Source organism: Nyctibius grandis, chromosome 6 (genome assembly GCF_013368605.1).
Source record: "Nyctibius grandis isolate bNycGra1 chromosome 6, bNycGra1.pri, whole genome shotgun sequence".
In the NCBI taxonomy this organism is placed as follows: domain Eukaryota; kingdom Metazoa; phylum Chordata; class Aves; order Nyctibiiformes; family Nyctibiidae; genus Nyctibius; species Nyctibius grandis.
In genome coordinates, this window is record NC_090663.1 from 11775408 (window position 1) to 11787640 (window position 12233).

General features: G+C 46.7%; 1 protein-coding gene across 1 annotated transcript; it reads right to left on the reverse strand.

Moving 5' to 3' along the window:
- Positions 1-3613: 3613 nt before the first annotated feature.
- Positions 3614-9138, reverse strand: GPR78 (G protein-coupled receptor 78). The gene is made up of 3 exons (XM_068404135.1): positions 8471-9138; positions 7856-7969; positions 3614-3851 (listed from the first exon to the last, which is right to left on the reverse strand). Exons 1-3 carry the CDS (start codon positions 9136-9138, stop codon positions 3614-3616), a joined length of 1020 nt encoding a protein of 339 aa, XP_068260236.1.
- Between the last annotated feature and the right edge of the window lie 3095 nt (positions 9139-12233).

Below are 12233 nucleotides of genomic sequence, written 5' to 3' on the forward strand. Positions count from 1 at the left end.
CAAATTGTCAGGCTTGGACATGCTTTGGTGGAGGTGTGTTAAAAGAAAAAAAGTTGTTGAATGTCTCTTCAGTTGCATGGACTCATTAAAGGCTTGTTGTACTGCAGAGTTTATACACTGACTGCCATCAGGATGAGGGTGTCACCCAGGGAAGGTGCAGTTCTCAACCCCAGTCTCTGCAGCCAAAATACAAGTTTAGAAAAGAGGAGAGGACTTTTTTTGCTGATTCAGATTGTGACCAGGAGCCGAAAAATCACATCCCAGGAGCTTTTTGGGCACTGCTGCTAGAAAATGATGCTTCTCTCACACTCTTTTTTAACAACTCATCATCATTTTCCCTAAGCAGCCACAGGTGGGTGACTGCTCCTTCTGCTAGGGAAGTCATGGTATGAGGCAGTTCCTGATGACCCCCGTGGCGTTTCCAACTCCACAAGACACCTGCCAGTTATTTGCCAGTCTCTTGTCTCCTAGCAAAAGCCACTCCAGGCTACTGGGCAGGAAAGGCAGATGAAGTTTCCTGGAGCACTACCTTCAGATTGGCAAGAGTATGTCAATGGCAAGATGCCATTTTGGATATCACACTTCAGCTTTGTTGGAAATCATCTGATCCAAACTAAACCCTACTGTCAGGACTGTGTATCCAATGTTTGTTTTATCTAAAATGTCACTAAGAAGGAATCCACAACCTTGCCACCTCTGGTGAATGCTCCCATCATGTGAGATATATGTTCTCACCTCCAGCATAGCACTAAATCCTTTGATCCTTTTTGCAGCATGCCAAAAAATGGAGGCAAAGTGTGGTTTCCCCCTACCTCCCTGAATAACCCAGAGTATGGTGAACGAAGCACCAAGCTAACAGGAGTTTTGCCTGCATCAGGAAACCTCTCACTGAACATTTCCTACTTGGTTAGAAGAGTAGAGCAAGCCCTTCTCTGGTGGGGAGTGAAGAGGAGGTGGTGAGAAGAAGGGAGAAAGAAAAATTTACCTGCAGAACTCTCTGTGCATACTGAGCAGAGGAAGATGCCTTCTGGTAATGCCAAACAAGGCACTTAAACTTCATTGCAAATCAAGACTGACAGGACTACAGCTATCCTTGCCCTTCCTTAGTTTCTGGTGTCTTTACATTTGGAGCATACTCTAGACCTTAGCTTCCTAATTCTCTATGGAAATTAAATCTAAAAGACATTCTGAAACACCCAGCACAGGCTCAAAATGTTTTCTTTTTATTTTTTCTCCATCTACACCTAAGCACCTCCAGAAATGTTCAATGCTTTGTGAGGTTGAGTGGTGTTGTAAAGTGTGTGCATGACAACTCCCTCAGCTGGCATGAATAAGCTTCGTTAATTAACTTAATAGCAGATGTAGCAGTTTACCTATGTCCTGTTTTACACCTTTAAGATGCAGCGTATAGTTTAATTAAACTTTAGAAATTTATTACTGTAATACCTTTAAAGTTTTTTTCTCTTCTAATATTTTCTTGATACTAAGATAGAAAAAATGAAAGTAGAGCTTTGTTTCATCTATGTCTTGGAGGTGACAGTTTAATACACTTAACTTTATGTAACACATTCCTTTCTTAAAGTGAGCACCATTTTGTTTAGGAAACCAAAGGTACACTAACAATTGTAGGTATCATTAAACTGATGTTTATTCACAGACAAATTCTGTAGTCTATCAAAACGTTTTGGCACAAAACTGACTAAAAAATAACTGAACCCCCCCACAGAGATATCTGGTCCTTATGTTGCAGCTGAAATGAAAGACTAAAGCATCAGGTTTTTGTAGTGGAACAGCAGAGGGAGGAGGCGTGTGGAGGCAGAAAGGGAGATAGTAAAACTGGAAAGATTCCATAGACAACTTTTTTTTTCTGAAATACTGTATTTACACAAAATCGGAGAGAGTACAAATACTTTACTAAGAAGACGAAACCATTATAGTACATTCAATTTAAACACAGGCAGAACTATAGATGCAAAACAGAGGCCTAAGGTACTTGCATGGCAAAAAAAAAACGCATCAGAAAGGCCTCAGAGATTAAAAGCCGGAGATACGAGAACATTGTATTTGTTACGCAGCATCAACTTTCCTTGACTTCAATGGGACTGGAATAAGGTGCTGTCCTTCCTCATCGTGGATGGTGGGAAAAATCCTCTTGATGTGCTGACTGCTCAATAAAACAGTTAAGCATGTACTTAATTTTCAACATGGGAACAGAGCTGTTAACTTCAAAGGAAGTTTGTGCCTAATCACATACTCATATGCTTAGTTTGACCAGGAATAGCCTCCTCAACGCTTAATAGGGTCAAGTCCATTGTTACATAAAAAATAAGTGTTCTTTACTGTCTTCTTTCTTTTTCTTTTCTTAAAATATACTTTAGAATTGATTTAATGTTCCCCTTACATACTCGATTAGAAAATAGTAGCTTATTGAATGCCATAGAATATTTTGATTCATGTCTTATATAACCAAATGAATATTGTTCAAAAATAATTCCCACATTTTTCCAAAGCCTGTTTAGATTTAAAAATAAATAAAAGAGAAAAATACATGTAATAATAAAGCAGCTTTGTGTTTCTGGTCATTTGGCAACAGGTCTGTTATGATGTCTCTCAGACATCTCTAGGTGTCAGTTAAAATCACCAGATTAATTGATCATTATAAAAGAAAAGATTGTACAATGTTATTACAATCCACCAAATATAGCCAATGCATGAAATATTTTACACATTATATATCCCTTAAAAAGAATTAATATATTTTAGCCTGTTCTTCGAAAACAGATAGCTTCTGAAGTACTACATCTTAAACACAGTGGTATCTGTCAATTCTACTGTCTAGCTGGTTTTTTTGTTCTGAATAAAAGCTTGTTTGAATAGGACTACTAGCTCAGTGACGGAACTACAGTACTATTAACTAAATTCCATATATGTCTTCATTACTGTTGCTGCAATTATTGTAATCACATACCACTGAAGTGCTAAATATTAGTAACTCAGATATGTGGACTTTGGTTATGCTTGATAGAATACTGGCATATCAAATATATGTACCACTTCCTAAAGGCTATGTTACAATCATGATGCCTAGTAATAAATAATAATAACAACAATCTCAGATTCAAAGTGCTGACCCATATCACTCACTTGAGGCACCAATACAATAAATCAATCAGTTAAAAGACTTATTTGTAATGTTCAAATCTAACAGAGCAGATCCTGGGCTGCCAAGTTACTTGCGCAGCACGGAGGACTCTGAACCTCTCCTTCCAAGAAGACACTGGAATATCACATCTGATGTGGAAAGCCCCAAGACATACCAAGTCTTCAGGCATGAAACATGAGAAACTCTCTAAGCTTCTCTAAAGCCTCCAAAAGCTCTCTTAAAAGCCCTCAAGCTGACTTCATTCACTCAGGGACAAGGCTTTGCATTATATTGTGCTTGGCTGCGTAACAGGGAAGAGCCTTTCATGAAAGTCCACAATGAAATGCATCCCATTAATGCAGCTTTCACACCCTGGAGACACCATCACCACTGTCAGCATGAGAGGGAAAAGGCAGGTTTCCAGCAGCAGCAAACACCTGGCTCACTCGAAGGGGAATGCTTTTCATGTTGTTAGTTTGTTCTGTGCAAGCAGTAATCATTTTCAGTGTCGAGAGAGCTGTTGTACCCTGATGACGGATACAGGTCCCTCTTAAGTATCCTATTGACGATGTTGATCAGAACTCTTTTGTACTGTTGACGCAAAAGTGAGTAAACAAATGGATCTGATGCAGCCTTACTGTAGGTGAGGCACTTGCTTATAATTCCCCAGTAGTAATTTATGGTAACAAAAGGAAGGAGCTCTATCAACCTGTTAAACATTAAAGAGAGATGGAAACACTTGAGTGTTATATTCACACTGAGCCCAGTCCTCAATTCATACTTCATGAAACATTAAAGTAACACTTATTTTCTTACAGTACACAGTCCCTGAATGAGAAGGGCCCTGTACTCGCTTACTCCTTCCATTCAATAAAGGCAAAGGGAACTTTCCTAGCAAGGCCACTGGGAGACAAGGACTATTCCCTCTATGGAAAGAGAGAAAAAGTGTTTTCAATGTTAATGCTCCCGTGCATCGGAGATAAGAAAGTGCTGCTGTTTATTGCTCACTTTCTGAATTTAGAGAGTTATGCTGGTAAGTGGTCAAAAACTTGGTGACATAATTGACTACCCCACTTCCATTGCAAGCTTGAAATAGACACATGTGACTTGGGGCATTCAGACTCACTCAACTCAATTGGCTTGGTACAGCTGTCTAGAGACACTTGAGACATTTGGGCATAACCCCTTTGGCATTGGGCTGCTGCTCCTGGAACTTGTGGGTCTCCTCTAGGTCTTGTGTCATACCTGCCAACCTATGTAGGTGTTTTGGGTGCTATGCAGAATCTTAAGTGACACCAGAAACCTGGTCTAGATCACTGAATCCACCCCTTCAGACACAGAACAGTGAACCTTCATTACACCACTGTTGCGAATTATCACATATGCAAAGAGGATTCATGTTAGATTATTGTAGTAAGAAGAATAACACAGCAATATCTCGGACAGATTTGGGTGGCACCTGCAATCCCATAGTATGCTTAGGAGCACAACTGCATCTACTTACGTGTGAAAGTTTCTGCATGCACTTGGCTGACCGCTAGTTTGGCCAAAGAAAACAAGGAGACAACACTTTTATCATCATTATATAACCAGCCAGCTGTCTCCAGTCCTGTGTCTCCTGGTCTGTGCTTCACGGATGATTGGTGGCCTCAGCACCTCAATTGAGATGGGTGTATTAATCATGGGAGGAGAAACTTCAACTAAGTTAAACTATTTTTCCATGGAAGTGAGAGCAAAGCTTCAGATTGTTCCAGGAAATGTCTGGCATACAGCTCATCTGCAGTGGGCAAACTCCAGGAAGGTGGAAAGAACAGGGTGAGAAGTTTTTATTATCTGTACACCTTTTGTAAAACCTTTTGTAGGAGCAAGAATATACTAATTTGCTATATTCATTCCAGAAGAAAAAAAAAGTACCATGAGTTAAAATAGCTGTTTTCTGTACCCTAAACCAGCACTGTCTGAAGATGTAAGATCAGAAGCTTTCTCAAGTCTTGAAGAACCTTCTGGTCTCTTTTCAAAGTGCAGACCTCCCAGGGCATTGACTTTTGAAGCTGTTCTGATCCCTCCGCATGGGAAAGCTGACTTACCACCGCTAGGACTGAACATTGCAACAAGTGGTTTGGACTCTGACAGGAAAATTTCTCATTTGTATGCGTAAAAGTGAAATCATTCCTATGGCAAGTGCATTTAAAAACCAGATTACTTCTGTTTGAAGCTGCTTGGAAAAAATTCCGGTGAATTCAAAACAGAGAGAACAGGAAGACACAAAATGTGAGAAATAAATAAATGTACAAAAATTACACTTGCTGCACGTTGCTTAGGTTTATCCCATCCTGTATATCATCCTAATACAAGAAATATACATTTGATATTTACACAATCGATAAGTTTATAAAGACACTAAATAAGAAGAGTAAGGTATCTTTCAGTCATGAAAACAGATGTATTACTATGTGTTCCCTTTGGTGTATTATGGGCCCAAACATAATTGCCCTGAAGCCAATAGAAGAAAAATTACACAGACTTTAATAAGATAAAGGGCCCGGCCAAATCATAGAATCACAGAATCAAGTCAGCCTTAGAAATATCCATCTGAATGCATCTTAGTATCATTTTCTTGTTTTCAGTGCTGTTACAAGAAAGATGAAATTCATCTGTCGGCTCTTAGTGAACAGATGAATATATTGCTAATGATCATAATCTCATTCACATTTCTGAAAAGAGGAGCAAATACTGAGATGACAACACAACCTGAGTCACCAGGCCAAAGAGCAAGAAAACAAGGAGGATATCTTTCATGTTGCCTCCACAGAGATTGCTTCAGTGCCACCCCCCCCCCGAAAAACAGAATGGGGGAAGAATGGAGAAACAGGCATGGCAACAAGTCCTCCAACCTCACCTCCACCACCACCTTTTATCTAGTGCTGCCTAGACAGTGTCTTGCCTTTAGGGCAAAGTGCCTTTGAGGATGTCCTCCCCAAATACTTCCCGTTTTGCTATCACTAAACCAAGTCAGTCCTTGTGACTGAGATAGAAGCTGTACCTTGACACACACATTTACATAAACCAATCCTCACTCTTCTCTCTAGTGACACATGAGGTACCTGTTTGTCACATGTAGAAAATGCACCATCTCACATTTGCCAAATGCAAGGTCTGAAGGAAGAAGTCACTTTTATTTTAGAAGTTTATGAGAAATATCTCCACCCTGAAAAATCATAGAATCATAGAATTGTTTTTGTCGGAAAGGACCTTTAAAATGTGGTGATGCTGGAATTTGCTGAGCTTGGTAATGTTGAGATGGAAAGAAGATGGCAAAATCCACTTTGCTCAATATAATTATATCCTGATTACGGCAAAAGTGAATAGAAAATGACTCAGAATGTACTGAATAGTGATCAATTAACCTTTTAACTCTGTGATGTAATGTTAATATTTGTAATAATCCTTTCAACTTCAGAAAAAAACATGCAGTTATCCAGGCAATCAGTCAGGAATCCCTTTCAACATATAAATGGGAACAGAAATAAATGTCAACCTAAAGGTTAAAAAAAAATTGTCACTTTTGTGCACTGGCCTAGATCTGTCCCCCTACCTGTATAAGAAAAGGGCGATGACAATGATTATAAATGGCTTATGCATATATATGTGACTGTGTAAGATCTGTGCACTAAAGCTGGCTGATTCTGTAAGCTGGTGTGGCTGCAGAGCCTGGCAGCTTAGCAGCAACCTTGAGGAAGCCCTCACTGGAGTGGTTTTGCAGACTAGTGCACCTTCCTCGACAGAAGTCAGTTCTCTTTAAGGGTGCCTTGAACACACTGTGAAGTGGGAAACGTTTTTTTTAAATCACTTGTGAAAGAAGTAGCCCATTTTAGTTTAGAGATGAAAGGCTAAATCCTGAGGTGCTGCAATTCGGTATAGCTACATTGACTTCCAGCTCACTGATTTATGCAAGATTTAAAAATAATAACCATATGTTGTATAAAGACAGAATGTATAAAGTACAGAATGAGAATGATGCATGACTACTTAAAAAGGTGCAAACCACCAGGGAGGATGCCAGTAATCCTGGCCAGTTGAGGAGCATGGTGTTTCCTATACATTTTAAAAGTCTTATTATTGGCTTTCGTGGGAGATAACTCTTACACCTCATCACAAGGCCGTGATGCACCATTAGCAATATATTTACAGACATTAATGTTTCCAGATACAAAGCTTATCTGACAAATTATCAGTGTGGATAAATTTAAATGATGTCACCTCAGGTTCCAACAGCAGCAAGCTTGGCCTTATGCCTTTAAAAAAAAAAGAAGACCTGAGCTAATCAGGAAAAGCTGTCCCTTTCCTCTCTATTGCTCGGGTTGTGCTAATAAGGAAGGGTGGCGAGTCTTTTAAAATGCTTTAATCTCCCACTGGCATGTAATTAATTCCTGGTACTCGTCCTAAAAGCCTCTTGCTCTTGGCAGAGGCGCCCAGACCTGGCTGCAATGAGGAAAGTAGAGCCAGAAGCTGCCGAGGCTTCGGCAAGCAGGGTGGGCATGCGGGCAGGGTCGGCGAGTGTGTGTGTGTGTGTGTGCTCTGCCCCTCAGAACCGGCCCCGGGGCTCCGTCAGGCTCTGGCACCCCAAAATTAGCTGTAGTCCCCTCCGGTCACCTGCGCATCAGAGGGCATACCGGTCCCGGCGAGTCCCCCGCCCCAACAGGGGATACTAACCTGGTGATAATGTAAGGACCAAAACAGATCACGAAGGACCCTATAAAAATACTGATTTTCTTGGTAGCCCGCTGCCTCCTCCGTTTCTGCTCATTGAGACAGCGCTGCTTCACACTGCAAAGGGAACAGAGCAGTCGGTGGGTTACGGCAAGAAGCGAGATGTGAGCCCGGGGGAGCGGGGAAGGACTCGCTCCCGTCCCGAGAGCCCCTGCCCTGGGGGACGGGAGGGCAGGGCAGCCCCTGCGCCCGCCCGGGAGGAGGGCAGCCCCCGGGGGAGGGGAGGGCAGCCCGGTCCCGGAGCGTGGCAGCTCCCGGGGGAGGGCAGCGCCGGCCCCGCCGAGCCTGGGGACGATCGCGCTGAGGAAAGCAGGGGCTCGGGCGAGTGGGAGCACCCGGCGAGCGGGACTAGCATTTAAACAAAGCAGGCAACAAATGCACAAGCCACCGCCTTCTGGCACTATAAGCAGCGTCTGAAAGTAGAGACAGAAGGATTTGCCGTGTGGCTGGGGCAGGCGGGAGCGCAGGGAAGGGTGCTGGGGAGGCAGGACACGCTCTCCGCCCGGGGTACCTACCGCAGGTGCCCTGGGGCTGTGAATACGAACCAGCACGCATTACCTGGGGTGGATATCCACCAGCAAAACCAGGGTCTGCATGGTAATAATGTCTATCCGCTTGCAGTGGAACCGGGCAACTTTCAACACCTTTAAATAGGTGAAACACAAGATCACAAGCGACAGCATGAAACTGGTGGAGTGAAAGACGATGGTGAACACTGTAAACCTTCTCCGCTCCGTCTCTTCCTTCAGGTGCAAGGTGCAAGAGGCATACACGCTGCTGTAATCTACCCACGAGTAAAACAAGGATACCAAGGGGAAAGTGAGGGAGTGGAGCCACGAGTAGCCCATCAGTATCACAGCGTCCTTATACCGCATCTTGCTGGTGTAGCTTAAGGGGAACACCACGGCAATCCATTTGTCGATGCTGAGTGCTGCCATGCTCAACATCGTGTTGGAAGTCAGGAAAGTTTCCAGGAAACCCACTGCTTTGCAGACGCAGCCCCCGAGGGGCTGCTGGTTCCTCAGAATTCCCAGCAGGGTAAAAGGCATGTTCAGGACGGTGAGGAGCAGGTTGCAAAAGGATAAGTTCACCAGGAAAACCCCGGCGACCTGCTTGCGGATCTCCGTACTGTAGACGAAGCATAGCAGCACCAGGAGGTTGGAGAGCAGAGAGACAACCAGCACCAGCACGAGGAGCAACGCCAGCAGCACGCCTGCCAAGTCCATCTCTCAGCGGGTCGCCTGGAGCTGGCGAGGGCAGGAGGAAGGGGGCATCCGAGCCGGCACCGCAGCCTCGCCTGCCGCCGCCCGCGGCCGCCCGCGCATGTTGCCGGGGGACCGGGGGCCGGGGGAGCGGGGAGCACGGCCGGGGGCAGCTGGCTGTAGGGAGAGGAGCAGGGGGTGGGGAGCAGAGCCGAAGGTGCAGAGAAGGGCGACAGGAGCGGGGCTGGGCGGCCGGCCGGGGCAGAGGGGAGAGGACCCGCGGGGGAGCGGGGCCGCCGTTCCCCGATAGCGGTGCCAGGCAGTGGGGGAGCGGGGTCCGGGAAGAGTCGGGCCGCAGTCGAGGGTAGGGGCGCCGGGGCACCCCGGGATCGGAACCGGAGCTAGCGGGTCCGGGGGTAGCGGAGCTCGGAGCCGGGGGAGTGGGGCCGGGGGAGCGGGGCCGGGGGAGGGGGGCAGAGGGAGCCGGGCCTGGGTAGCGGGAAGGGGGGCAGCGGGGCCTGGGTAGCGGGGAGCGGGGCAGTGGGCAGCCGGCGGGAGCGGGGAGCGGGGCAGCGGTGCCGGGGATAGCGGCGAGCCGGGCTGGGGGTAGCGGGCAGCGGGGCCGGGGGTTGCGGGCAGCAGGGCCGGGGGCAGAGGAGAGCGGGGCAGCGGGCAGCAGGGCCGGGGGTAGCGGGCAGCGGGGCCGGGGGTAGCGGGCAGCGGGGCCGGGGGCAGCGAGGAGCCGGGTTGGGGGTAGCGGGCAGCGGGGGCCGGGGGTAGCGGGCAGCGGGGCCGGGGGTAGCGAGGAGCCGGGCTGGGGGTAGCGGGCAGCGGGGCCGGGGGTAGCGGGCAGCGGGGCCGGGGGTAGCGGGCAGCGGGGCCGGGGGTAGCGAGGAGCCGGGCTGGGGGTAGCGGGCAGCGGGGCCGGGGGTAGCGGGCAGCGGGGCCGGGGGTAGCGAGGAGCCGGGCTGGGGGCAGCGGGCAGCGGGGCCGGGGGTAGCGGGCAGCGGGGCCGGCAGCCGGAGCCGGGGGCGCGGTGCTGGCCGGGCGCTGTCCGCGGTGCTGAAGCGGGCGCTGCCCCGACGGCCGCACCGCCCTGGCCTCCGGCCGCGCTCCGCGGTGTCCCCCGCGCCGGCGCCCTCGCCGCGGCTCCCCCTCCGCCGGGCGCACGGCCTCCTTCAGGCACTGAGCATCTTCCCCCGCTGCCCAGCCCCTGAAATACTCCAGCCGCGGAGCCTCCCGCGGCGACTCATGCGCAGACGAGCGGCTGCGAGGCACAGGCTCAGCCAGGGATCGCGGAGTCGCTCTGATCCACTCCCGGACCGCAGGCGAGAGCAACAGGAAGCCCCAACTTTCCGCTAATGCGCAGCTCAGGAAGAATCAGACCTTGCGACGACTTGCTGGTAGTTTAATCCCTGCGCTGTGCTCAGGCACACCCTGAGTGCAACGGCTGTATCCAGCGTTCCTGGAACCTGTCGAAAAGCTGGCATCTGTGCCCTCGGAAGTTTCCCACCTCCACCTTAGGGATTACTTGCCCTACCTTTTTTCCTCTTTTATTTCATAGTGCCTAGAGGAGCAATGGTTGCCCTGTGGGTATTCACACTGTCCGCCTCGGCCAGCAATAAGGGGAAGGATGCTGTTTGGTTAGAGACTTCACTTTGGCCACTTGGACTCACATTTTTAAAGCCCTAGTTGGCTGAACAAGTGCCCACATCAGGGTGATGCTGGGATATTCTGTGGAAATCTAAAGTCTCTCTCTTACCATTTTCTGTTTACACTGTTAACGCAACAGCGCGATGGTAAGAAAGGTTCTTTCAGTCATCATATTGTGGCAAAAGCTGAAAAGACAGACAGGAAAGAGGCCAGAAATTCTCCTTGTGCACCTGTCAGGAAAGTGGATCACATGCCTAATTCCCAAAGATACTGTAAATCCATGTCATATATGAAAAAAAAAAGAAGAAAAAAAGAGGGAGTAAGTTTTGGTGCACCAAAACACTGGTACAGAAAAAAGCTGCCATGTCTAATCACTGTCACTTTTTACAGTCGATCACCAGAACTGACATGAAGAAAAAGGAGAAGAAAAGGTAGCATCCGCACTATCCAAAACAACTATTAATATCCTAAGGAAATGCTGTATTGTATATATTGTCCCTACAATGTAGCCTTGTCACGCAAGTGTGACCACTGTGTGAATAACTGCACATAAAACTGCTTGAAAGAGCCTGAAGGCAATGTTTGTTTGTTTTGTTTTTTTCCAACAGCAGTTATAAGTTTTGGATTCTGCCCTAATAGAAAAGCTTGCTATGATGCGTTATATGTCTTAAAGAAAGAGCAAAGCAACAAGACATGAGATGTGTTATTTGAAAGAGAACCAGTACTGTACCTCAAGATGGAAAGAAAATGAATGTTTTCTTTGATCAGAAAGCTGCCATTTTCAAAGTTAAAAAAAGAACAGATATATTTGACAGTGCTTATGCTTGACAAACAAAAATCCAATATATATCTGTGTAAACATTTGAGAAAAATAATCTATAAAAACATGACAATAACAGTTCTCTGAGAGTTCAGTTATATTTCTGTCACCAGGGAAGCAACATTGCAGAGCTAAACACTGCACAAGAGGGTTGGGGAGAACTGAACCACTGTGGGAGAAGCTGGCTGTATCCATGCAGAGCAAAGGTTCTGCAATTACTCCCTCTCACACAGCAGCAATTCTCAAGGTTCCTACTAGTCAGTACCCATCTATGACCTACATCCCATTTAATAGTATCACAAGGTTATGGAGCTTTTATGTTAGCTGTCTGGGATTACAGGCTGTCTGTGTAGTGATGTCAGGTTGGGTAGATGCTATTTGGTATCATCACAGAGACAACATAAATGTGCTGTTCTCTTACTGTGACAGCTACTTGAGAAGCTCTTTCCTGTTGGATCCAGACAGAAGGCAACTTCTGTCTCTTTCTTTCTGTCCCTCTTCTACACACACAGACACACACACACACACACACGTAGTTTCTCTAATACAGCCTTTTCAAATGAAGAATGAACTGTTTCTGAAAACTAATGGAGAAAGAACATATCAAAAGAAGACAAGAAAAAAGTGGCAAGTAGCAGAAAGCTAG

Excerpts from the sequence above, each read along its gene's own strand:
- GPR78 (XM_068404135.1), bottom strand. The coding sequence starts at position 9,138 with ATGGACTTGGCAGGCGTGCTGCTGGCGTTGCTCCTCGTGCTGGTGCTG. Across the intron at positions 7,970-8,470 it reads CTGGTGGATATCCACCCCAG|TGTGAAGCAGCGCTGTCTCA; the intron begins GTAATGCGTGCT and ends TTCCCTTTGCAG. Across the intron at positions 3,852-7,855 it reads GGTCCTTACATTATCACCAG|GTTGATAGAGCTCCTTCCTT; the intron begins GTTAGTATCCCC and ends AATGTTTAACAG.